Consider the following 21,430-nt stretch of genomic DNA (forward strand, 5'->3'; position numbering starts at 1 on the left):
TTTCCAGAGTTGTTCCAGCAAACCTAGGGCGGGAGCAAGTATCAGAACAGGCAGGTGGCAAGCAACGGGACTCAGTTATAGGCTTATCGATAACTTCGATACCTGGGCATACCTCGAGGCCCATCTTGGGCCCATTTTTCTGGATCTTAAAGCTCCGGTTTCGGTCGAGTTTAAGGTCTATGAATGCGCCTATCATCCTTACTCTTGGCCGGCACGACGCCCCCGCAGGTCCAGGCTAGGCGATCCTGGCCTCTGTCATTCCCTCTAAGCTCGGTCAGTCCAAATCGCATCTCGAGTGGGATGATTAAGCACCAATTCATCAAAGACTAAGGAGGGCAGGCCACCGGTATGCAACTGATCTTCGCAAGAGTTGTTATCAGTGCATGATTAATCAGTGGTTAGGAGAATCCTCAGCGACGGAGAACTGCAGTTTATATCTCTCGCTCTCTCCTTCGTGCCATCGACAATGGCCGGCTGCGTCTGTCCTCTCTCCACCCCACGGGGACTGTCTCTGCCACGATGGTGGACTTCCAAGGTCTCCTGAGAAAGCTCGAGGTACCATACGAAGGCGGTACGATCCCAAACCGCTGGATCAACAATGATATCAAGCCGATCGAGAAGGGCCGGCGAACATGGACGTTTTGGACTTTTCACAACCTCTGTAGGTTGCAAGGCTTTCTTCACAGGCTTGATGCAAACCCATCTGACACACGCCCTAAGGGGTTTTGACCAATACCAACATCTCGACGTACATGACCGGAAGTTCGCTGATTGCCCTTGGGTTGAACTGGTGGCAAGCCATCATCGCCATAATTGTCGGAGCAGTCCTGTCAACCGTCTTTGTATGTGGTGCATCTCGTTCAGTTCTCGCAGAAAGATGGCGCTCCGGACGTCCTAGCCAGTGCTGACCGCTCGGGATTCTATGGCGAATACAGATAGTGTTGAACAGCACGCCGGGCGCTTTCTACCACCTTGGATTTCCCATTGCCAACCGTTACGTTTGGGGCATGTACGGCAGTTCCTTCGTCATCTACAACCGGATTCTCTTGTCGCTGGTGTGGTATGCCGTGCAAGCCTGGATCGGAGGACAATGCGTCTACGTCTGCCTCGAAGCGATATGGCCGAATCTCGAACAGCGCATCCCCAACCACCTCCACGCCACAGGCCTGACGTCTGCCTCGTTCCTTACTTACTGGATCTTCTGCCTCATCTCTCTGCCGCTGGTCTGGATCCGGCCACACAAACTAAAAGTGTTCTTCTACGTTGCCGTGGCCTCGATCTTCACCTTTGAGATTGTGCTCTTGATATGGGCTTTGGCCACGATGGACGGGTTCGGCGACACTATTACCGGTCACCCACAGACCCAAGACACCTCGACCGGCTGGGCGGTCCTGTACGGCATCATCAGCGCCATAGGAGGCATTGCAGCGGGGATCCTGAACCAGAATGATTACGCGCGCTTCGCCCGCCGGCCCAGGGATGCCATCTGGGGTCAGATCGTCAGTGCCGCGACGTATTCCATCATCAGCTCTGTTGTCGGAATCCTCGTGACGGCGGCGACGCAAAGGCGGTACGGTGCTGCGCTGTGGAGTCTTCCCGATTTGATGATTGCCATGATGCACGCGGGGGGATCCAGGTCTCGAGCTGCGGGCTTTTTCGGAGGTGCCGCGCTGGTCATCTCGCAATGGGGGATCAACGTCCCCGGCAACGCACTGTCCGGGGGCTTTGACTTTGCTGCGACATTCCCGCGGTACATTAACATCCGCAGGGGGGCGTACATCACGGCGATTCTGTCCATGGCGGTCAACCCGTGGCAGCTGCTCGCCACGGCGTCGACGTTCCTGGCTGTGCTGTCGAGCTATGGCGTCTTCCTGGGGCCGATGATCGGGCTCATGATCTCATCGTACTACGTCGTGCATCGCCAAAAGATCAAGGTGGACGATCTGTACCGAGGGGATAAGACCAGCATCTACTGGTACACGTATGGGATCGACTGGCGGGCGCCGATAGCGGTATGTACAGACGCTTTTTTCTTTTGGGATTTTGTGTCTCCGCCCTCCAAGAGCAGTCTTGTTCTGGAGAAGCTAACAACCCGAATCGCAGTGGGCGTGCGGCGTCTTCCCCTCGATGCCAGGCTTCATCTCCAACGTCAACAACGACATCCACGTGTCCCTGGGCTGGACGCACCTGTACTACATTTCCTTCCTGGTCGGCTTCTGCATCGCGGCCGTGGTGTTTGTCGCGCTGCATTATCTCGTCCCCGCGCCCAGCGTGAGGGACTTTGTGCAGGCAGCCGCTTCCAGCAGGCAAGTCATGGCAGAGTATCAGGCCAAATGGGACGCCACCGAGGGGAGGGCGAGCGATCAGGTGCCTTCGGAAAGTGTGTTGCCCAAGGATGTTGAGGATGTCGAGGGGTTTCGGAAGGATATCTAATTTCGACGGGCTCTCACGCCCATACATAGACTGGGGATGTGGATGTGGGTGTGAGGTATGATGTGATGCAGAGACATGTACGAGATACCTAGTACACCTAGTGATTATGAGTAGATGGATCAACGACGGGAACGAAGTCATCCTAGCACTAGGTATTCTTATCAATGATTTGGAGCGACGCAACCCCAATGAAGAAGCCTTTGTGGGCAGCGAAAGATGGAGTACCGAGTAACAGGTGCTCGCGGAACTCGATCGGCTTGAAAAGCGCCAGTCACATACTCGGTCATATGGTGAACCCGTGGTGGACGCCACCATCACTCGTGTTACCGAACCTCCAGAAGTCGCAATACTGTATGGACCCGAGGGGGCGCTGCACTCATGCCCAAAATGAGGCTGACACTTTTCCCACCTCGAGACTAGGCGGCGGCTCCAGTTGACGAGAATACGGGGGGAGTCCATCGATTCTCTGCTATGAATCGGGGTTTATCGTGATGAGGAGAATGATAAAATCTTACATTGGTTGTTGAAGCGCCCGAATCTTGAGGGTTGTTTCATTAGGCAACCACGATGTACCAACAACGCAATGGGAAGGGCGAGTGTGGGTTCTTATCCTCTAAAGGAGGCATCCATCAGCGCTCAGGCAACTTTGCCCACCTGTCTGTGATTACACTTCTTCTCTCTCGTTGCTCCCCTCCGCCCATGTGATTGCGGATTCACTTGATATCCTCGTGCTTGAGTACTCAGAGCCGGGGTCGATCTAGCTATATTGGATCCCAACTAGTTGTCTGGTCTCGAAACCCGTGTTTTCGAAGATGGCGTTTGCTGCTTTTACTGAGGCAAGCTTGGATTTCATTCCCCTGATCCTAGCTGGTAATGGCTCGACATGTCCTTGTCTTGGAACTAATCGACGAGATTACAGCGATTCCTTCAATTCGATGAGACCCCTTCTAGGATTGGGGGTCATAAATACCAAAGGATATACAACGACCTACAGAAGAGGTTACGACTTGTTCTAAATGAGCGCCGCCAAAATGACAGGGACACTGTCATAAAAATGACTGGACAAAGGCACCAGATCCTAGAGAAGCGGGATGAATGGGCCTTGAACCAGGAGATGATACCAGAAAACATGGATGAGACGGAGCTGCAGCAGTGTCGACAATGGGAGAACAGAGCCGTATGGGAATCGCGGCCACCGACTTTTGAGGCAATCACAAAATTCTTTCAGCAGACAACATTGTGTGAGCCATGCAAGTCCATCCCAGTGATCAAATTGATACACTCCATGGCTGGAATCAATTCCACAACCGCAGGCGACCTCGAGAGTGGGTGTGGTCTATGCAACCTGCTGGCTCGCGAGAGTGAAGATGAGAACGACCGCCCAATAGGTGGGTAACAATTCTCCCACCGAGACGTGCATACAGCTGAGTTGATTCGTACAGTCATTCCGCGAGTGGGCAGCTGGATTTATTTCCAATTACTCAATAGTTGGATAGATGAATGCCATCGCAACCACAGCCATGTACTACCCCATCTGTCACAACAGCCGCGGAGGCTACGCGCAGGTACCAACGAACGCATGCCCCCCGCGCCACTGAGGATAATTGATGTGAACGCGATGCGACTTGTTCAGCACGAAGGCGGGAAAACATATGTTGCACTCTCCCACCGATGGAACGCGCGAGAGAGGAAAGAAGTCGACAGATTCTGGAGTGGTAATGTCATCACCGACATCAATTTCGACGCATTGCCCGTCAAGTTTCAAAACGCAGCTATAGTTACTCGAAGGCTCGGGATGCAATACCTCTGGATCGATGGTATCTGTATAGATCAAGCTAACCCCGAAGAACTGGTCCAGGAGTGCAGCCGAATGGAGCTCATCTTCAGCAATGCATTCTGTGTCATTGCCGCTGTATCAGACTTGAACAATGATGGCAACTTTCTTCCTTCTGCCGAGACTGGAACACCGTTTACTCTACCTAACGGGACTAAGGAGCCTTCTCTTCGAATCATGAACAAAAGTGCAGACTTTGCTCATGACGTGTTGGATGCGCCGTGGAACACGCGTGGATGGACTTTCCAGGAGCGTGCTTTGGCATGTCACTCGATCTACTTCACCAAACAGCAAACCTACTGGGAGTGTGAGAACTCTATCGTCTGCGAGAGTCAAGAAACTCCTGTCACGTACGTACGCGATGACTTCGATACTACCATCAAATCATCTCACTGACATACTGACAAGCCACGTCGACATCTATGCTCGTTCTGACTTTCCGGGCGATCACGATTACTCGACCGGGCTCGTGAAAGAAACCTACAGGCAGTATTCACGCCGCAACCTCACCTGCGAGGGTGACATGCCCATTGCCATTCTAGGCCTCGAATACAGACTGGCGTTGCACTACAAGAGCATCAGCCTGTTCGGTGTCCTGCAGGCCCGTCTTCATGAAACGCTGCTCTGGACACGTGGCGCGGAACCTTTGAAGAAAATTGACTTCGGAAATCCCCAACAGCCCGTTCCTTCTTGGTCCTGGATGAGCCGCAAAGGAGAAATTGATTATGTCGACCTCCCCCAAAGGTTCAGCGCGGAAAAAGTCGAACTTGACTATCAACAAGTGGATGAATACGCGAAATATATCCATGTTTCTCAGCAAAAGCATTGCCAACTCGAGGCGAAACTCTGCAAAAAGCAGGGATTTTCACTAGACGATGCCAATCACGAGGACGCGTGGATTGGTGTCAGGGATGACAACAAGCTTGTCGGCGCGTTGAGCTTCGACGGGTGCAGCTCCGACAGACGTAGCAGCCGGGGTGATGTCGTCCACGCGGTGATCATTGCCTCGGCCACAGGCCTCTTCCCACGTCCATCCAAGCCTGAAGAAATCGATCCAAAAGCAGGTGATGAGCCGCAATATATCGCCCTGTTGGTGGAGGAGATTGCTTGTAAGGAAGCTTGTGTTGTGGAGGAGGCGAGATATTACACCAGGATAGGATTGGGGATATTCCAAGCTTCCTGGTTGGATTCGGATGCTGACAACAACTCTGGCAACTCTGGCAAACGGATTCGGGTTATCTAGTCATGTAAGAATACCAGCTTCATGTCACCGATTCGACTGACTTTATGAGGATCGGAAGGCGTCACTCCCGTCCCGATTCGGAGTGAGTGAGTGAGCGGCGAAAATTTAATAGGTTGTTACTCAAATTGGATTCGTTTGTCCTCGAATTTGTGCCCCTCGGAACGGAATTCCTTTTTCTCTCCCTCTCTCGTGTTCAGACGTCCAGACTACTATATCGATAACCGAGTACGAGTACATAGTCGACACAAGGGGAACAGAGAACGGCGATGCCGCTGGACAGTCTTCTGACTGATACGCCACAGCGCCTAAGACGACCTATGGCCTTTGAGCGATGCCATCATCCTCAGAGCAAGTGGTTGGGTGTGGCTGTTGTGTTTGTTCCACTCCAGCCCGCCACGGGCCTGCGTACGCGGGAAGCGACGAATGCGGGATGCGGTTTTAGTCGTGACTCGTCAAGCCCGTTCTACGTGGCTCGGTACAAGCGTGCGGCGTGCAGGTGCAGGGTGCGGCTGAGGAGTGTACAGAGGACAGAGGTGAGTACGGCTGAAATGAAACGGTGCGGCTGAGGCGGGGGGGACAAAGGAGAGGAATACGGGGAGATGGGGAGAGGTATGTATGTAGGTATCAAAGTACATATCTGTGACATTTATTTCTCATGACGCATCTGCTCTCGGTCGGTTGAGGAGTTACCTTTTTATCTCGTTACTGCCTGGTGACAGTATTCTCTCATCTCAAACTCCAAACACCCCTGAGAGACCGAGTCTATCTTTTTTGCTTGTCGACACACCATCTAGCAAAAATGTCCAAACCCACCGTTTCCGCCTACGTCGTCCACATCGACAGCCCGGACAAGAGCCAGAGCTTCCGCGAGCACCCGGTCCTCGACTTCCTGTTCGACCACCAAGAGGCCTTTGACCAGGGCGACATGAAGACGGGGCCCTACACGCGCTACCACACCGACGACTTCGTCTTCACCAAGGCCGACGGCACGGTTTTTGCGCCCGGCGAGGCGTCGTGGCAGGGCTGGCTGGCCGGCTACGCGCCGTTCACGGAACACCTCCACCAGGCGCGGTACTGCTGCGTGTACGAGCGTGGTGATGGAAGCGGGTGGGAGATGATGGGCGTGGCACACGTCTTCGCCAACCTCGCCGCGCCGGGCGAGAAGACCAAGGAGGACCTGTCCGGGCGGCGGTGGGATGTGGTCGTGCCGGGCGCGTTCCTCTTCAACTGCGTCAAGGATCCGAGTGGCCCAAAGGGGTTCAAGGTCAAGTCGATGACACTCTATGGCGACGGGACGCCCGTGCTCGCCGAGATGGTTAAGCGCGGGATGGTCAAGCCGGAGGATGTCGCGGGGTAGGTAGAGTGGTCAGATTAGCAGGAGGAGTCCAAGATGTTGCTCTCCTAGACAGTAGATCGGTGACAGTCAAGCTAGAGAGTTGCTACATAGTATTGGGGCGGTTTTATCTCTTCTGTGGGTGTCGGTGTCTCCCAACACCGCAGGCTGGGCTGGGCTAGGCGCAGTGACCGCAGTGGCCGCAGTGGCCGCATTTTGACAGCTGTAAGGAATGTCACTTCATCTTTCACTTACACCAGGGGATGTCAGAATTCCATGGCCACTGTGTTAGGGAAACTTGCCCGTTCACCCCTGGTGACAGGGTTTGTTCACTTGGCGTGCACGTGCCATGGTGCCTCGTACGCGGTGTACTCGGTACAAAGTACGAGGGCGCGCAATAAAAGTACCGTTTACGCTAATTCAAATGACAAATGCTACTTACTATGACAGAAGATTTTCTAAGCTTATAGGCACTCATACCTATCTCTTAGCTATAAGTTAGAACTAATAGGCGGTAGCGTTAACTATATTCTCAATCTTGATAGACGCTGTAGGCACTGAGAATTGAGCTCCAATATCTCCGGGGGCCGTTGTAAGGGCAACGAAAATAAAGTCTGTTGTCTTTTGATCACCTCATCACTCGATTACTAGCGTTGGCAATACTTTTGCTGCGCGCCTCGGTACCGAGTACGGGCAGACGCGTTCCCCTTCCTTGCCTTGCCACGAACCTAACACTTGAGCTTCCTACAAACGTCCATATGTACCCACTCAGCCACCTACATCCACGCGACAAGCAAAACTCAATACCAAGACCACATGGCAGATTTTAGCAATCCACCGGCTGAACCGCGTGTCTGCGCGGTCTGCAACAAGGCTGAGACCGAATTGCCCACTGGCTCGGCCTTGAAGAGATGTAGCCGTTGCTAGAAGATGACCTATTGCTCCAAAGGTCTGTCATCCCCTTCCTCGCCCACGCATCACTTACCTGTAGCTGGATAGAGTGTCAAACAATCCACTGGCCACAACACAAAACCGCTTGTCGACGACCAGGTACAGGTGCAGAAGCAGGTGCTAGCGCTGGTAATAACACCAACACCAACCCCCGGATGGGATCCCTCCGCCCTCCTCACTCTGGCATGGTGAACTTCTTTCAAGAATTCGACACCGAACCCAAGACGTACGAGATGCTGATCGACTCCTTTCGCCTACGCTGCGACGACGACTATGCCTACGGCGGGCACTACCATGGCATCTACGGGCAGCACCCCGCGCTCCCTGTCTTCCGCGACTTCCTCACTCGTGCCAAAGTGGCGGGGATGTTGCCCCGATGGTGGAACGAGGACAAGGAGAGCGCGTGCGTGCGTATGGCCGTCGAGGACGAGCACTTCAACATCGAATTCGCGGTCGAGAAGCACGACATTATCGAGCACTACAAAGACCGCTTCATGCCCATGAGGCTGCGTATGGCGGCCGAGAACGTGTACGGCGGCGGGTACGGGTTGGGCCAGCGATCGATGCCAGAGGACTACGAGTGCCAGTGTCGAATGGACTGGAGGTGAGAGCTGGGGTGAGAGCTAGATGCGGGCGGGGGCAAGCCAGTTACCTACCTGCCTGCCCGTGGACTTGCTACGATGCTACGATGTTTCCTGGGAGGGGCGTGCCGTAATACACTGGGGGGGGGGGGAAAGTTTATCTCGAAATTACCAAAAATGGAACAGGCTGGGGAAAGAGCTGGCCGATGTCTCCTGATTATTAGTTCCTGGATTATTATCACCGTTTCTTAGCGAATTGTGAGGCAAGCCCACGGACAGAGTGTTTCCTGAGAGTACAGGCAACGTAAGCTCAACTATTGAGACATGGATAGTATGTATCAGCAACAGCAGAGTATGATAAAGAGTCCCCAGCGAAACAAGTAAGGACATGACTTTTGAATCAAGGCTTTGCTTTCGGGATACAGAGTAGTCTTTCCTTGGTCATTTCCCTCCCCCGCCTTCCCCCTCAGATATATGTACACCCTACAAGTAGATACCCCGGACCCATCTAGTGCCTATAGCCCTCTCTACTGTTTCATTCGTAACGAAAAGAGTGTTCTTCCATGTCCTTTCCTTCCAAGCACCCAAACGACCACTTCCGTCACGTGATACAATGACATTCGACGGCGCTATATCACGTGAGTAGGTATCATAGAGCTTGACTGGCCTCGCAACGGTGGATTCGTGACTAATCTCTGACAGAATATCCACAGCCTCTGTCGAAACATAAGATGTCTTGCAACGGAATAATTTCACATGGCAGAGCGAGGAGCCAGAGGAAGAGAAACGAGAAACGAGAAAGAGGAAAGGAAAGGCAAGGCAAGGAGAGGATAAAGAGAAGAAAAAAAAGTGGACATCGGGAGTAAGAAATCAGAGGCGATCGGGTCCCCTCTATCCGTCTCTCTATCTCTTTTTCTCTCTGGTGTTGCGTGTGTCTGTGTGAGTGAGTGAGTGAAAATGGACAGCGGCGAAACATCCCTCCCGCGCCTCCTCTCCAGCTTGCGCACGACGCTACATCCAGAGACATACGTCTTTGCGACCGTCCCCGTCCCCGTCCCCGTCCCGGCCGAGAAGTCCCGCGACATCAACTCCCTCCTCCCCGTCCCTCTGGGAGATATCTGCCTGTTCTTCCGCGAACCGCAACAAACGGGAAACAGCAGCGGCGCCAAGGATACCATCACCTTGGTAATTCCCCTCTCGACGGCGCAGAGGCACAACGTCCCCGAATCCACATCCACGTCCGCGTACGGCTACACGTACCCCTGCCGGATGATCACGTGCGCGGTTCACTCGTCGCTCGCGGCCGTCGGGTTCATGGCCGTGCTGGCTACGAGGCTCGCGCGGTGCGGCATCAGCGTCAACCCTGTTAGCGGGTTCTACCATGATCATCTGTTCGTGCCGGTGGAGCGGGCTGAGGAGGCTGTGGAGGTGTTGGCGAGGGTGAGGGAGGAGGCGGAAGCGGAAGCGAAGGCTGCAGAGATGAAGGAGGCTGCGGCGACGTGAGGGAGGGAGATGGAGGGGTCGGCCCGGTGGTCTAATCGGACAGAATGGACTGGGGTCGAAAGGCGGTGGAACCCGGGAAGGGCGGGGAGGAAAGGAGGGCCATGAGATGGGGGGGAAAGAAAGTGAAAGGGATCGATAGGCATACAGAGGATCTGCAATTCATCTTCGTATGGCAGCTCTACGGTAAGGTGTGAGGACCAAGGTGTCTGGATAGGTATACAGTATGAGGTAACTTTTGCCATCTTACACGCGACATACCACCCACACATACCTCGTTTCCACCGCCTGGAACAAATTTCAAACGCTGACAACAAAACATAGCTGCTCAGAGGATATCAAGACAAAACGCCATCTACCGTCAAATCTGAGCATTGGGACACAATCCTCCAGATCGCTCACCACTTGAAACCCATGAAAACAAAAACTGGGGCCTTTGTCACTCTACTCTTCAGCGATTTTCTTCGCCACAATGACCAGATCTTCCGGAACACCCTCCCCACCATCTTCTGTTTTGTAGCGAAACTTTGTCTTGACCATCTTTTGTAGCACAAGTCGCCACTTCCCGTCAATCGATGCGTTGCAGTCGTCGAAATCTATGTATTGCGTGCGGCCAGAGCTCGGGTAGGGATCACAAGAGCCCAAAGCCTGGAGTTGTTTATATACGTCTTTGGTGTCTTTGAAATCATTCAAGGTCAGCACAAGATTGCAGGTCGTCGAATCCGAGGGGATCGCTTCGAGGGGTAACTTGGACGACTTTGTTCGGTAGATTTTGCCATTTCTATTCTTGTGTCGTTGCATTTTCATCAAATAAGCCCGTGGGTCGTCGGCGGCAAGCTTGGACTTCCCCAAATCATTCTCTAATATGGCTGTATCTGCTAAGTTGCTCTGCTCGTCACTCTCACGGAGTTCAGGTGGAGGATGCGGATGGGAATGTGACAAGTCCTCCAATGCCTTTAGATAGCGGTTCCGATGAGGATTCGATGCCAGCGGCATCGAAACTCGTGACCCTGTGTTGTCAAATTTCGCACCATAATCTTCAGCGCTTGCACTCTCTGTTGGCTCCGTCTCAACGGTAGGCGATGGCGATACAGAAGATGACGCTGGTTGGGCCGGTCTAACAATCCCCTCTTTGAATGAAGCGGCAGTGAGACTCCTGATGGTCCTTTTCTGATGAGCTATTGCGGCTTTCTTTCTGTACTCGAAATCCATAATATCATCCAATTCAGCGTTAGGCTGCAGAAGGTGATTTGCTGGGGACCGCCTTCGACTAGATTCGGTACTTCTCACTTGTGAATGCTGGTCAGAATCACTGCCGTGCTCGTCGGACACTACAGGAAGTCCTCGGAGATCCCTCTGTAGTGACAGTTGACGATAATCGCGAAGGCTTGAAGGCGGAGTCAAAGGCGCAGGTATAGAAGATGCGGCTTGACCTGAACGTATCAGTGGCACCTTGAAGGGCTTCTGGCCTGGCCCCCATCCCCGATACGCTTGAGAGCTAAGCGGAGGTGACAACGGGTCGACATAAGACTCTGCTCTCGTCTCCAAGACACTAAGAGCGTTCCTTGCTAGATCGGAGACTTTAGTCTTGCAGCTGTCGTTCGAGCCAGTGGGTCGATGTAGACCCGGAATTGAAGTCTGTCGCCCCTGCACTTCTGAGGTGTGTGTCCCTCCAATTTCTATCGTCCTCGGCTGTTTGACAGGGTGTCTCGTCGGAGGAACTGGTTGGGGGAAGGACGGGTTACTCAGATCCAAATCATCTGGTTGTGGAGCTTCTGAAGGTTTCTGCGAGGGTGTCACGGTTGGGTAATCATTCTCAAGCCTTTCTACCGTCTCTTCATCGGGTAGAGTATTAGGGTCTCCATCAGATGTTGCGCTAGCATGGTTTATCTCCATCCTTCGAGGCTTCACTTGTGCATTCATTGCAGCAATCGTAAAGGGGTTCCGCAGTGCTGATCTGCATGCCAGTGATTCTTCCTTGTCGGCTGTAACCAAGACGTTGTCATCTCTCAATGAATGTCCATCCTCCTCTGGGCTGACAAGGTCTTCACGACTAGTATTGGATGTGGCAATGAGCGACAAAGACGTTGCGCTTCCATCCGCTGCTGCATCAACGCCATGATCCTCAAGGACAGGATACACCCGACCAAATAAGAATTCTACTAGAGACAGAAGTTGGTCAGGTCGGGCAAAAAGGACCTCGTCCTTGGTGGGCTCTAGATTGACGTCGTAGCTTTGTGAGGGGCACTGGATCTGCATGAAGAGAAATGGTCGCGAAACTGACGAGCTCTCTGACAATGGGAGCGTTTTCTGGAGGTGGCGCTTGTAAGATTTGGTCACTTCCCGTATTGTACCTCGATCCGCATTGACAGGGCGGCCGTCGATGGAAATGTATTGTTTAGCATTGCGAGCATTGGCAGAACCTGCGTTGTCAGTATAATCTCAAAACATCGAAAACGGCCACACGAACCTCGGGCGGTCGATAGCAAAAGAGCATTAATTTTCCAACCATTGTCAAGGTCCACATCACAATCACTCGGAGTGATACTGTGCGCTGTACACTCAGAAACAACTTCTTTTCCAACAATCTTTGTTGCTACCTCAGTCATCGAAGTTGGCAAGGTGGGTGCATAAGTCCAATTGAGTTTATCATTCTTCCCTTTCAGTACTCTCAACGAAAGACGCACTTCTGGTCTGGCGAAAGCGAATGAGAAAAGAAGGAGTCTTATAGCTTGTAAAGTTTTCATGCTTTCTTTGAGCGCCGTCTGCTTTCTGACCGGTAGCTTGGAGAGGAAATCCTGCACGCGAATCGTCGTCCCGACGGGATGTGAGGCCGAAGATGAACTGAAACGGTCATGATACAGTGAGTCTAGGGAGAAACTGACCATTGTACCTACCTGAGCATTCCCGAGGCAGCATACTTGATGGATGTCCCAACAACCTCGCCATCCACTCGAGTAGTAATGACTACGGCCTGGCTTAACTCCACGATGCTGGCCAGTGCTTCACCTCGGAAGCCTAGAGAAGAGCCACCAAGGCTTTCAAGGTCCTCCATTGAGGTGATCTTGGATGTACAGCCTCGCTTGCACAGGAGCTGCCGATCCTGGATACCAATGCCCGTGCCATTATCTTTGACCTGGATGACATCTAGGGTGTTGTTCGATATCTCGACGCTGATTGCTGTTGCACGTGCATCGAGAGCGTTGTCCACGAGCTCCTTGACGACAGATCTAGCATCAGTCAGGGCGAGCGAAGAGCCGAGAAGTCGAGTAGTATTTTCTGGCAAAGCTTGAATGGGCATGTCGCCGCCATGGATGATAAGTGGCGGTGGTGGTTGCGGGCACCTGAAACAACGCGTCGGTGACTTGGAGCAGAAATGAGTGGGTGCGCATTCGACACTAGCGCCTTGGCACGTCAACGAGGCTTTCGTGGCTTTGTCGGTCTTGACAAGTGCTTGGAGACACCATCTTCTGTCTCCTTTTACTATCGCTCATCCTGTTTCTCCCCTAATCTTCCCGCTACTCGCTGTCATGGGGGTTGCGAATCGTCCTTGTCTGTGAGCATACCACCAACCAGACGAATAAAGCCATGCAGTCCGATCTGACTGACCGTTTACGATACAATCTACCATCGTCTCCTATCGGTGTCAGCCATGGACCCTCAGCAGCTGGCAAGATTCGCGGTGCCGGCGGTTGTAACCCTGGTGGCCTTTCTATCGTACTCGTCTCAGTACCTTTTCTACAGTCTTGAACCTGGTCCGCTTCGTTCCTGGGACAAAATCGTTTTCAACATGTTGGTGATTGGCATATGGATATGTTACGCTCGGGCCTGCATGACCAATCCCGGACGGGTACCGGCTGGCTGGAAACCTGACGATGATGAAGAAACCGAAGCGGCCTCGTATGGGAATAGGCCCGCTTCTAGGCATAGATTTTGCCGCAAGTGCGAAGCCGTCAAACCGCCCAGGTCACATCATTGCAGAGTGTGTAAAAGGTAAGTGCTCTGTCCTATCCCCAGAACCCTTGTTGACACTATCAGATGCATTCCAAAGATGGACCATCATTGCCCCTGGACTGTCAACTGCGTATCTCACTTCACCCTCCCTCATTTCATGCGATTTCTGTGGTATGCAGTCTCTGCTATGGTATATCTCGAGTATCTCCTGTTCGTACGAGCTGGTGTCGTCTGGGAGAACCGCAATTTGCCTAGTGTATGGCTGTCCACTCTTGAGCCCGGCGAAAGCTAACCCAATGCGTCAGTATTTAGGTCCTTCCGCTTCCCAGCTCGTCCATCTTCTCATTTTGATCATTGTCAACACTCTAACTCTCTTCCTCGTCTCGGTTACCTTCCTTCGCACCGTCTGGGGGCTTGGGGCTAACGTCACCACTATCGAGAGCTGGGAAATCGAGCGCCACGAACAGCTACTCCGTCGAGCTCGCGCTCTCGGAGGATACTTGGACGGTCCAGACGGTATTCGGGTCAAGATCGTCAAACAAGAATTTCCCTATGACATAGGAATTTGGAACAATATCGTCCAAGGAATGGGGACAGCAAACTTCCTGGCTTGGTTCTGGCCATTCTCTGCAACCCCAACGTCGAGCGGCTTAGTATTCGAAACCAACGGCTTTGAGGACCCAGGCACAACATGGCCGCCACCAGACCCTGACCGGATGCCCCGACTTGAACGGCCGCTTGAGTCTGCGCACAATGCATTTGTTCACGATCACAATGAGTTCTCACCAAACGATGAGATGGAGGCGTTCAAACGGCGACAGCAAGCTGACTTCGAACTACGCCCGGATTATTACGGGGTTCAGAGACGGAAACCATTTCACGACCGGTTCGAAGAGGAGAATCTCGAGCCCGTCGAAGACGACTATATTGATCTGGATGATGACGAGTCTTTGAGTGGAGAGGAAGGGTGGCAAGACTCTGGAGGAAATCGACTGAAAGATTATGGCGTCGACGAAGATGTTGAGTTCTACGATGAAGACAGTGTTCCCATTGCAGAGCTGTTGAGCCGGCGGAGAGAAGGGCGGCAAGGCCAGACCTGATATATAGAGAAGCAGCCGACACTTGGAGGCACCAGAGGTAAGTATTTACCCCACGCGCACTCGGACGGAGGGCATTGTCCCGCATCCTCGTGGGAAGTCAATAGCCGCCATGTACTCCCGATCGCCACAATTATGGATCGTCAACCCAAACCCCTTGCCGTTCCAGTCGAAAGGCGTCAACGACTTGGAAAGGAGGGTGTGAGGGTTGCCGCTGGGCGTGGGGGAACGATCTCTCACCCCACTGACGCACGAGACTCGGAGCGGAAGAACAATAATCCCGGACAGGATGGCAGATGGCGATAGCGACGAGCTTTTGAGATTTCCCTGGGTCTGCACCATCAGCTTCACGCACAACTTTTGCCACATGGCGATCACATTATTCACCAGCTGGATACTATACTTGATTGGCACTTCCCGGACAAATACGCCGCGTTGCCTTGGGCAGACATTCGTACCCGTGTCTCGATGCTATGGGATGCTTTTATGTTCAGTGCTTTACGGCCATCGCCGCTCACCCACCGTCGTGATGGAGTCCAACCCCACGCCTCCAGGTTGTGCGGGGCGTGAGTGAGGTGTCTCCGTTGCGGATGTGAATTCAGGCTCAGTTGTCGGCATAATGCCGGGCGAGGTCGACACTTTATAAACTGTGACGGCTTTTCGTTTTTGTTCAGAGGCTGGTTTTGTCCCTTATCGAACCCTAGTGAAGAGCAGTAAGGAAGGTTAGTCACGAATCCGGCAAACCAATTTTCGACGCCTGTTTGTCCACTTCTGCTCTTCTCTATACCTCTGATCCGTAACGAACAGCTAGCAACCACCAAACAATCCTGCAAGATGAACGGCCACCACACAGTGAGACCGCTGAGACCGGGCATCAATGTGCCTATGGTCACCATCTTCGATCCAGAAACTGAAGATGTCGATGTCAAGGCGATCGCAAAGCACGCCGTCAGACTTGCCAAAGCTGGTCTCTCTAGCATCACCTGTCAAGGGTCGAATGGAGAAGCAGTACATCTCACCAAGGAGGAGCGGATACTGGTGACCAGCACGACCCGCAAAGCGCTGGACGAAGCTGGCTTCTCAGATATGCCAATTGTCGTTGGTTGTGGAGCTCAGTCGGTGCGGGAGACGATCGAGTTCTGCCGGGATGCGTATCAGGCTGGCGGTGATTGTGCTCTGGTTTTGCCGCCTTCATACTATAAGTCGGCATACAAGCCCGAGTCGTTTGTCGAGTACTTTCAAGCTGTTGCGGATGGCTCACCGATCCCCATCGTCATCTACAACTATCCCGGAGCAGCAGCCGGGGTGGATCTCGACTCGGACACCATTATCAAGTTGGCCAAGCACCCCAATATCCGTGGCTGCAAGCTCACTTGTGGCAACACTGGCAAATTGAACCGGATTGCTCATGCGGTCAATGCCGCCACACCCACCGACGTCGGATCAGGCTGGATGTGCATGGGTGGCTCGGCAGACTTCACTCTTCAGACGCTGATTGCGGGCGGCTCAGGGATTATAACTGGGCTAGGGAACGTTGTGCCCAAGGCTTGTGTGAAGGTTTACGACCTATATGCACAGGGAAAGGTGGAGGAAGCTCAAAAGCTGCAAGCAGTTGTAGCGCGAGGCGATTGGGGAGTGATCGCTGGCGGCATCACGGGCACCAAGAGTGCGATGCAGTCATACTTTGGATATGGGGGCTACACCCGGCGGCCACTACCTAGACCGACCAAGGAGGAAGTGGCCAAGTGGGAGGAGATGTTGAAGGAGGCTGTTGAGCTCGAGAACTCTCTGTGAAAGGTGCGGCTGGTGCAACGAGAGACTTTGGATAGACGAAGGTGACATGGGAGGAGGTTGCACTGCTATGCTACCAATGCTGCTTTTGACAATGCTTGACCGTGAGCGTGAACGAACTAGTCCGTGGAGAGTCATCTTGAACCAAGGAAGGTAGTTGAGATACCATTTTTTCTGATGAGGCTCAATGTCGAGCACGGAAGACCATCGAGATCTCTTCGTGGCCCAGTGAGGACATGACACGATCTATACCAAGTCCGTACGGGACCCGAGAACTTGGGTTACGCAGCTACCTAGAAGTAGCCCCCAAGTGGCTAACGGCCCGTACTTAGCAACTGCCTAGGGGTGCTAGGGCATCTAGGTGTCTGTAGGTGTGCCGTTAGTCTGCTTGGCACCCCTAAGGACCGCTAATGACTTTCCTGGTACCCCTAACGCCCTTAACTTTTCCCCAGGATGCTCTCTAGCTATACGTGTAGGTACACACCGAGGAGATGCCGCGTAACTGCGCCCTCATTTTCATCACGAGCCAAGCTTTCATCTTCTCTCGTTTCAACTTGAATTCCACCTCAGTTTCTTCATTCCACTTCTCACTTCTCACTTCAACCTCTTCCTGTTTCAAATCCAGCTGACGCCCATATTGCATGTTTCAATCTCAGCTCTGCCAACGCCTCCCTGCATCATTCCAAACTGGACCCTCTCCGTGCCATCTTCGTCGGCCATGGCGCGACATGCCCATTGGACTTGATGCGGGTCAGACGCATCTCGGGAGTCTGTTCCAAAGGCCAACGCACAAGCGACATGAGACGTACATGATGGCCGCCTCGGTCTACCAACTAAAGTAAACTCTGTCTCGTTGCCCGAATCTCTGGGCCATCAGGCCATTGGCGATAACTGCCTCCTTGTCAAAAAGAGATAGACAAGCGAGGCCGACTTGGCCGACCACGTTGTCTCCATGTCACTGTCAGGTTAATTTCCCGGATTCGCATTAAGCGATCGTCACCCTCAGCATCTTTTTCCAGTCAAAGTGACAACGCAGCACCCGCCGTTCTTACATCTGGCCGTCTCTGACTGGTGTCGTGTATCCGCCGACCTCTCAGCCTCCGCCTGCAGCTTTCCGCATGAACGGCTCTGCATCGTCTCCGGAATTCTACTCGGTAGTCACTGTAGCACTCCCGGCAAGGCAGACGCAAGCCCCGCCTCGAGAAAAGAAAAAAAGGCAAGCTGATCGTGACCGCCAGTCTCATCATGGGCCAGCTCACCTTGGTCAAACAGCTCTCATTTCGTTCCATTTCATTGCTTTAATTGTCTTCGTTTTCCTTTCCTTTGCTATTCTTGAATAGAATTCGAGAAAAAATGCCCCAATGGCTAATAATCTAGACATCGACCATGGCGACCACCAACACGATTCTCTGGCGTCTGTCACCGACTGTATCTTGGGCCTCAGAAAGAAGGTCGACAGTAACGAGCTCCCAGGCTTCGTGGAGCTGATAGACGACTGGTTTGATCCAAAAGTCGAGGTGGACGAAGAGCAGTTCGTCCGCCGGTTTCTGCATACTTTCAAACAGACCGATAAAGATTTCACCTATGAGAAAATCATCGGCGACTATGACGACGACGTGCAGGAAATCTTCAACGACTTTGTCGACGGCAAGATTGACGCCAAAGAAGCTGGTCAACGATACACTCAGGTTACTGCGGACAAAGGCCCAGTATTCAAGCGGGATATACGTCGAGGGGGTCTTGCTGCTGCCATCCCGGACGGGCCAGACATCCTCTCCGAACCGATCAACTTGTTGAAGGCAGCTCCAACGAGCATCCCTTCTCGCATTCGAGGGTTGTTTGCAAAGCTTTTCCCATCTCTGAAAGACCCCAGACGCGCACTGTATATTCCGGTATGGTCCTAACATCCCGTTGGCCCCAGTGATCGCCGCTCACTAAGCCTCCACAGACCTACAAGAACCTCGAGTTTCTCAACCACGGCCGCACGGTGGAAAATACCCCCGCATTGACATGTGTGCCCAATACTGCTCAAGATGTGTGCGATATCATCAAATTTGCGAAGAAGCAGAACATGGGTGTTCGTGCCTCTGGGTTTCGTAGGCCCCCCGTCACCTCCAAGCATGGACTTCCGCAGCCGTGTCTGCTTACTGAACTGCGCCCCAGGTCATTCATGGTCTCCGGTCTTTGGTCGATCCAACAAGAAAGGTAGCGAGAATAATGGAGACATCCTGATTTCAACGCTAGGGCTTATCGACGCTTCGATCCTGCCGAATCTCACATCCCTACCGACTGATATCTTCCAACCTCGAGCGAAGGACCTCAACTCGATTGTGGTCGTCGATTACACCTATGTCAGAGGTCCTCAGCTCACCGGCGGCAAGAAGTATGTTCGAGTCGGGACATCGACAACCAACGAGCAGCTTCGCAGATGGTGCATTGACACTGGCAAAGTTACCATGCCAATGAATATTGTGGAAGTCGAAATCACAATGGGAGGAAGCAATGCCACGATTTGGTTTGTTTCCCCCGCCAAAGTTTTGGTGATGAAGCGGCCATACTAACCTACCATTTCCAGCCATGGTGGTGGTATTCAAAATCCAACCATCTCCGATCTCGTCCGTTGTATGGAATATGTCGACGTCAACGGCGTGCTCCGCAAAATTGACATGTCTACTCCCGACATTCTCAGAGCCGGTGCAGGCTGTTTCGGTCTTATCGGCATCGTCACCCATCTCGTCCTTGAGCTGGACCCACTGTCGTGTGCTCTTATGGAACCCCGCAAACTTCCTGTCATCGAAGCGATTCCTCCTCCTCCAGGTATGCCAGATTCGGTCATTCCTGGCCCTCTGCGGCCGAAGAATCCTTTGAGCGCAGACCGAAAGGCCGAGATCCAACGAGACTTTGAAACTCGCGCTACGACAACCGACTACGCCGAGTGGTTCTGGTTTCCTTATTCAAGTGAAGTCTGGGTCAACACCTGGCACAAGACACTCGATACATCCAATGCAGTGACCTATCCGAGCGACGCAAAGACCATCTTGCAGGTTTTTGGCACTTTCATGGTCCAAATCGCGCAAGACGCGACGATCCTGCTGAAATTGACCGAGGCACTTCCGGAGACACAGACGAAGCTGCTCACCTGGCTGTCGATGAAGAACTTGGATGACGTCGGTCCGAGTGGGAAGGTCATCAAGACTTGGGTTCCTGATGCATTACACTTTCAGAGGGGTGTCCAGAATCTTCGGGTGAGAGATTTAGAAGTGGAATTCCCTCTGCAACCGAAAGTGAAGCCAGATGTCAATGGAGCCGCCAACGGAATTGGTAATGGCCATGCCAATGGCACCGCCAATGGAACCGCCAACGGTGCAGTAACAACGGCACCACCCCCCAAGAGCAAAGAGATTGACTTGACCCTCGTACAACAAGCTTGGTGGGATGCTATCCTCTCCTGTTACGCCGCGATCAAAACTTGTCCTCAACGCATGCCCCTCGAGATGCGCATCATGGCTGGGTCACAGGTGACTCTTGCGCCACAACGAGGTCATGCGCTGGGAACGTGCGCGATTGAGATTCTCAGTCTGCACAACGTCGCGGATATCTGGCCAGCTTATGCACAGAAAGTCTTGGACAAGTGGACGAGCTATAAAGACCACGAAGGCAAAATGATACCTGTGCGTGCGCACTGGGCAAAAGAGTGGTATGGATATACTGTGCATGGGAGACGGTGGGAGGAAATCTTTAGAGGAGAAGAGAGCCAGAATGGCGGGTTCAAGAACGAGATTGCCGAGTGGAGGGGCCTAGTGGGGAGGTTGGCAACCAGAGATGGCTGGAAAATCCAAGATGCGAGGAGCAGGTTTGGAAACGAACTTCTCGACTGGATGTTTTGGCAAGATGGGTCGGCGAAGGTGGCTGCGCCGAATGGGGTGGCTGTCAGTGCTTCAAAGAAGGGGGAGAAGAAGCCCGGAATTGCTAAGCGGGTTTTCAAGAGCTGCTTTGGGAAATGAAGCTCGAAGAAGATTGAAAATGTGGGATGGATATACTGCTTTACTTGCTGAGTCGATTCGATGGAATAATGGTTGTTGTTCTCGATGACCCCGATACCAACCGATACCACGAGTTTTGCGCGACACTGATGGATACCAACACGACACGAAAACTACGACAGGCCTCGCGGCTACCTACTTACTCACCTGCTATGTTACGACGGCTACGTTCTACGGCATGATGACACGATGCATGCACGCATGTAATATTCTGTTGACGACACCCGACGGGTTCTTTTATGATTACGACTATTATCATCTCACGACGACCAACGACAACGACCACGACGAGGATGTAAGGGTTTTTGGCACTGATCGAGGAAATGACATCTCACTCACAATGGCATCTAATGCTCTATTTGCCTCTGTTGTTGTTATTGTGGCCGTTTGGCAATTTTTGTTTACAAAGTAATGAGGGAATGGATGCTATTTAGCGTTGGGCACCTTGAGGCCATCATTAAATCTACATAACTACACACCTAGATCTAGTATCCGTTCCATGGTGTATCCGTCGTATTTTGTACTAGAGAACTACCTATCTATGTAGGTAGGGAGGTATCTACGAGGGCACTTTATCTGCTTTCCTCCCGTTGGGCTTTCAGCTATGCTATGTCTTTGTCCCTGTCCCTCTCCAAGTCCAGGTCTGTCCCCGTCTAATGGTGATCTTACT

The 21,430-nt window shown here is 52.7% G+C and overlaps 9 protein-coding genes across 9 annotated transcripts; 8 read left to right on the forward strand and 1 right to left on the reverse strand.

The window, feature by feature from the left end:
• Positions 1-519: 519 nt before the first annotated feature.
• Positions 520-2,433, forward strand: Z517_02584 (uncharacterized protein; the record flags this gene model as incomplete). The annotated part of the gene is made up of 4 exons (XM_013431693.1): positions 520-661; positions 721-842; positions 936-2,012; positions 2,104-2,433. 4 exons carry the CDS (start codon positions 520-522, stop codon positions 2,431-2,433), a joined length of 1,671 nt encoding a protein of 556 aa, XP_013287147.1.
• Positions 2,434-3,487: 1,054 nt separating this feature from the next.
• Z517_02585 (uncharacterized protein) lies at positions 3,488-5,510 on the forward strand (the record flags this gene model as incomplete). The annotated part of the gene is made up of 3 exons (XM_013431694.1): positions 3,488-3,821; positions 3,876-4,617; positions 4,676-5,510. 3 exons carry the CDS (start codon positions 3,488-3,490, stop codon positions 5,508-5,510), a joined length of 1,911 nt encoding a protein of 636 aa, XP_013287148.1.
• A 799-nt stretch (positions 5,511-6,309) lies between these two features.
• Z517_02586 (uncharacterized protein) lies at positions 6,310-6,867 on the forward strand (the record flags this gene model as incomplete). The annotated part of the gene is made up of 1 exon (XM_013431695.1): positions 6,310-6,867. The coding sequence occupies one exon, from the start codon at positions 6,310-6,312 to the stop codon at positions 6,865-6,867; it is 558 nt and encodes a 185-aa protein (XP_013287149.1).
• A 1,112-nt stretch (positions 6,868-7,979) lies between these two features.
• Positions 7,980-8,402, forward strand: Z517_02587 (uncharacterized protein; the record flags this gene model as incomplete). Its single annotated transcript, XM_013431696.1, has 1 exon — positions 7,980-8,402. The coding sequence occupies one exon, from the start codon at positions 7,980-7,982 to the stop codon at positions 8,400-8,402; it is 423 nt and encodes a 140-aa protein (XP_013287150.1).
• A 930-nt stretch (positions 8,403-9,332) lies between these two features.
• On the forward strand, positions 9,333-9,878 carry Z517_02588 (uncharacterized protein; the record flags this gene model as incomplete). Its single annotated transcript, XM_013431697.1, has 1 exon — positions 9,333-9,878. One exon carries the CDS (start codon positions 9,333-9,335, stop codon positions 9,876-9,878), a length of 546 nt encoding a protein of 181 aa, XP_013287151.1.
• A 441-nt stretch (positions 9,879-10,319) lies between these two features.
• On the reverse strand, positions 10,320-13,176 carry Z517_02589 (uncharacterized protein; the record flags this gene model as incomplete). The annotated part of the gene is made up of 3 exons (XM_013431698.1): positions 10,320-12,298; positions 12,346-12,719; positions 12,773-13,176. 3 exons carry the CDS (start codon positions 13,174-13,176, stop codon positions 10,320-10,322), a joined length of 2,757 nt encoding a protein of 918 aa, XP_013287152.1.
• A 351-nt stretch (positions 13,177-13,527) lies between these two features.
• On the forward strand, positions 13,528-14,929 carry Z517_02590 (uncharacterized protein; the record flags this gene model as incomplete). Its single annotated transcript, XM_013431699.1, has 3 exons — positions 13,528-13,868; positions 13,914-14,085; positions 14,135-14,929. 3 exons carry the CDS (start codon positions 13,528-13,530, stop codon positions 14,927-14,929), a joined length of 1,308 nt encoding a protein of 435 aa, XP_013287153.1.
• An 831-nt stretch (positions 14,930-15,760) lies between these two features.
• Positions 15,761-16,720, forward strand: Z517_02591 (uncharacterized protein; the record flags this gene model as incomplete). Its single annotated transcript, XM_013431700.1, has 1 exon — positions 15,761-16,720. The coding sequence occupies one exon, from the start codon at positions 15,761-15,763 to the stop codon at positions 16,718-16,720; it is 960 nt and encodes a 319-aa protein (XP_013287154.1).
• A 1,358-nt stretch (positions 16,721-18,078) lies between these two features.
• On the forward strand, positions 18,079-20,721 carry Z517_02592 (uncharacterized protein; the record flags this gene model as incomplete). Its single annotated transcript, XM_013431701.1, has 4 exons — positions 18,079-18,609; positions 18,666-18,813; positions 18,881-19,232; positions 19,293-20,721. The coding sequence occupies 4 exons, from the start codon at positions 18,079-18,081 to the stop codon at positions 20,719-20,721; spliced, it is 2,460 nt and encodes an 819-aa protein (XP_013287155.1).
• Between the last annotated feature and the right edge of the window lie 709 nt (positions 20,722-21,430).

The sequence above is a fragment of the Fonsecaea pedrosoi genome (assembly GCF_000835455.1).
Source record: "Fonsecaea pedrosoi CBS 271.37 unplaced genomic scaffold supercont1.2, whole genome shotgun sequence".
In the NCBI taxonomy this organism is placed as follows: Eukaryota; Fungi; Ascomycota; class Eurotiomycetes; order Chaetothyriales; family Herpotrichiellaceae; genus Fonsecaea; species Fonsecaea pedrosoi.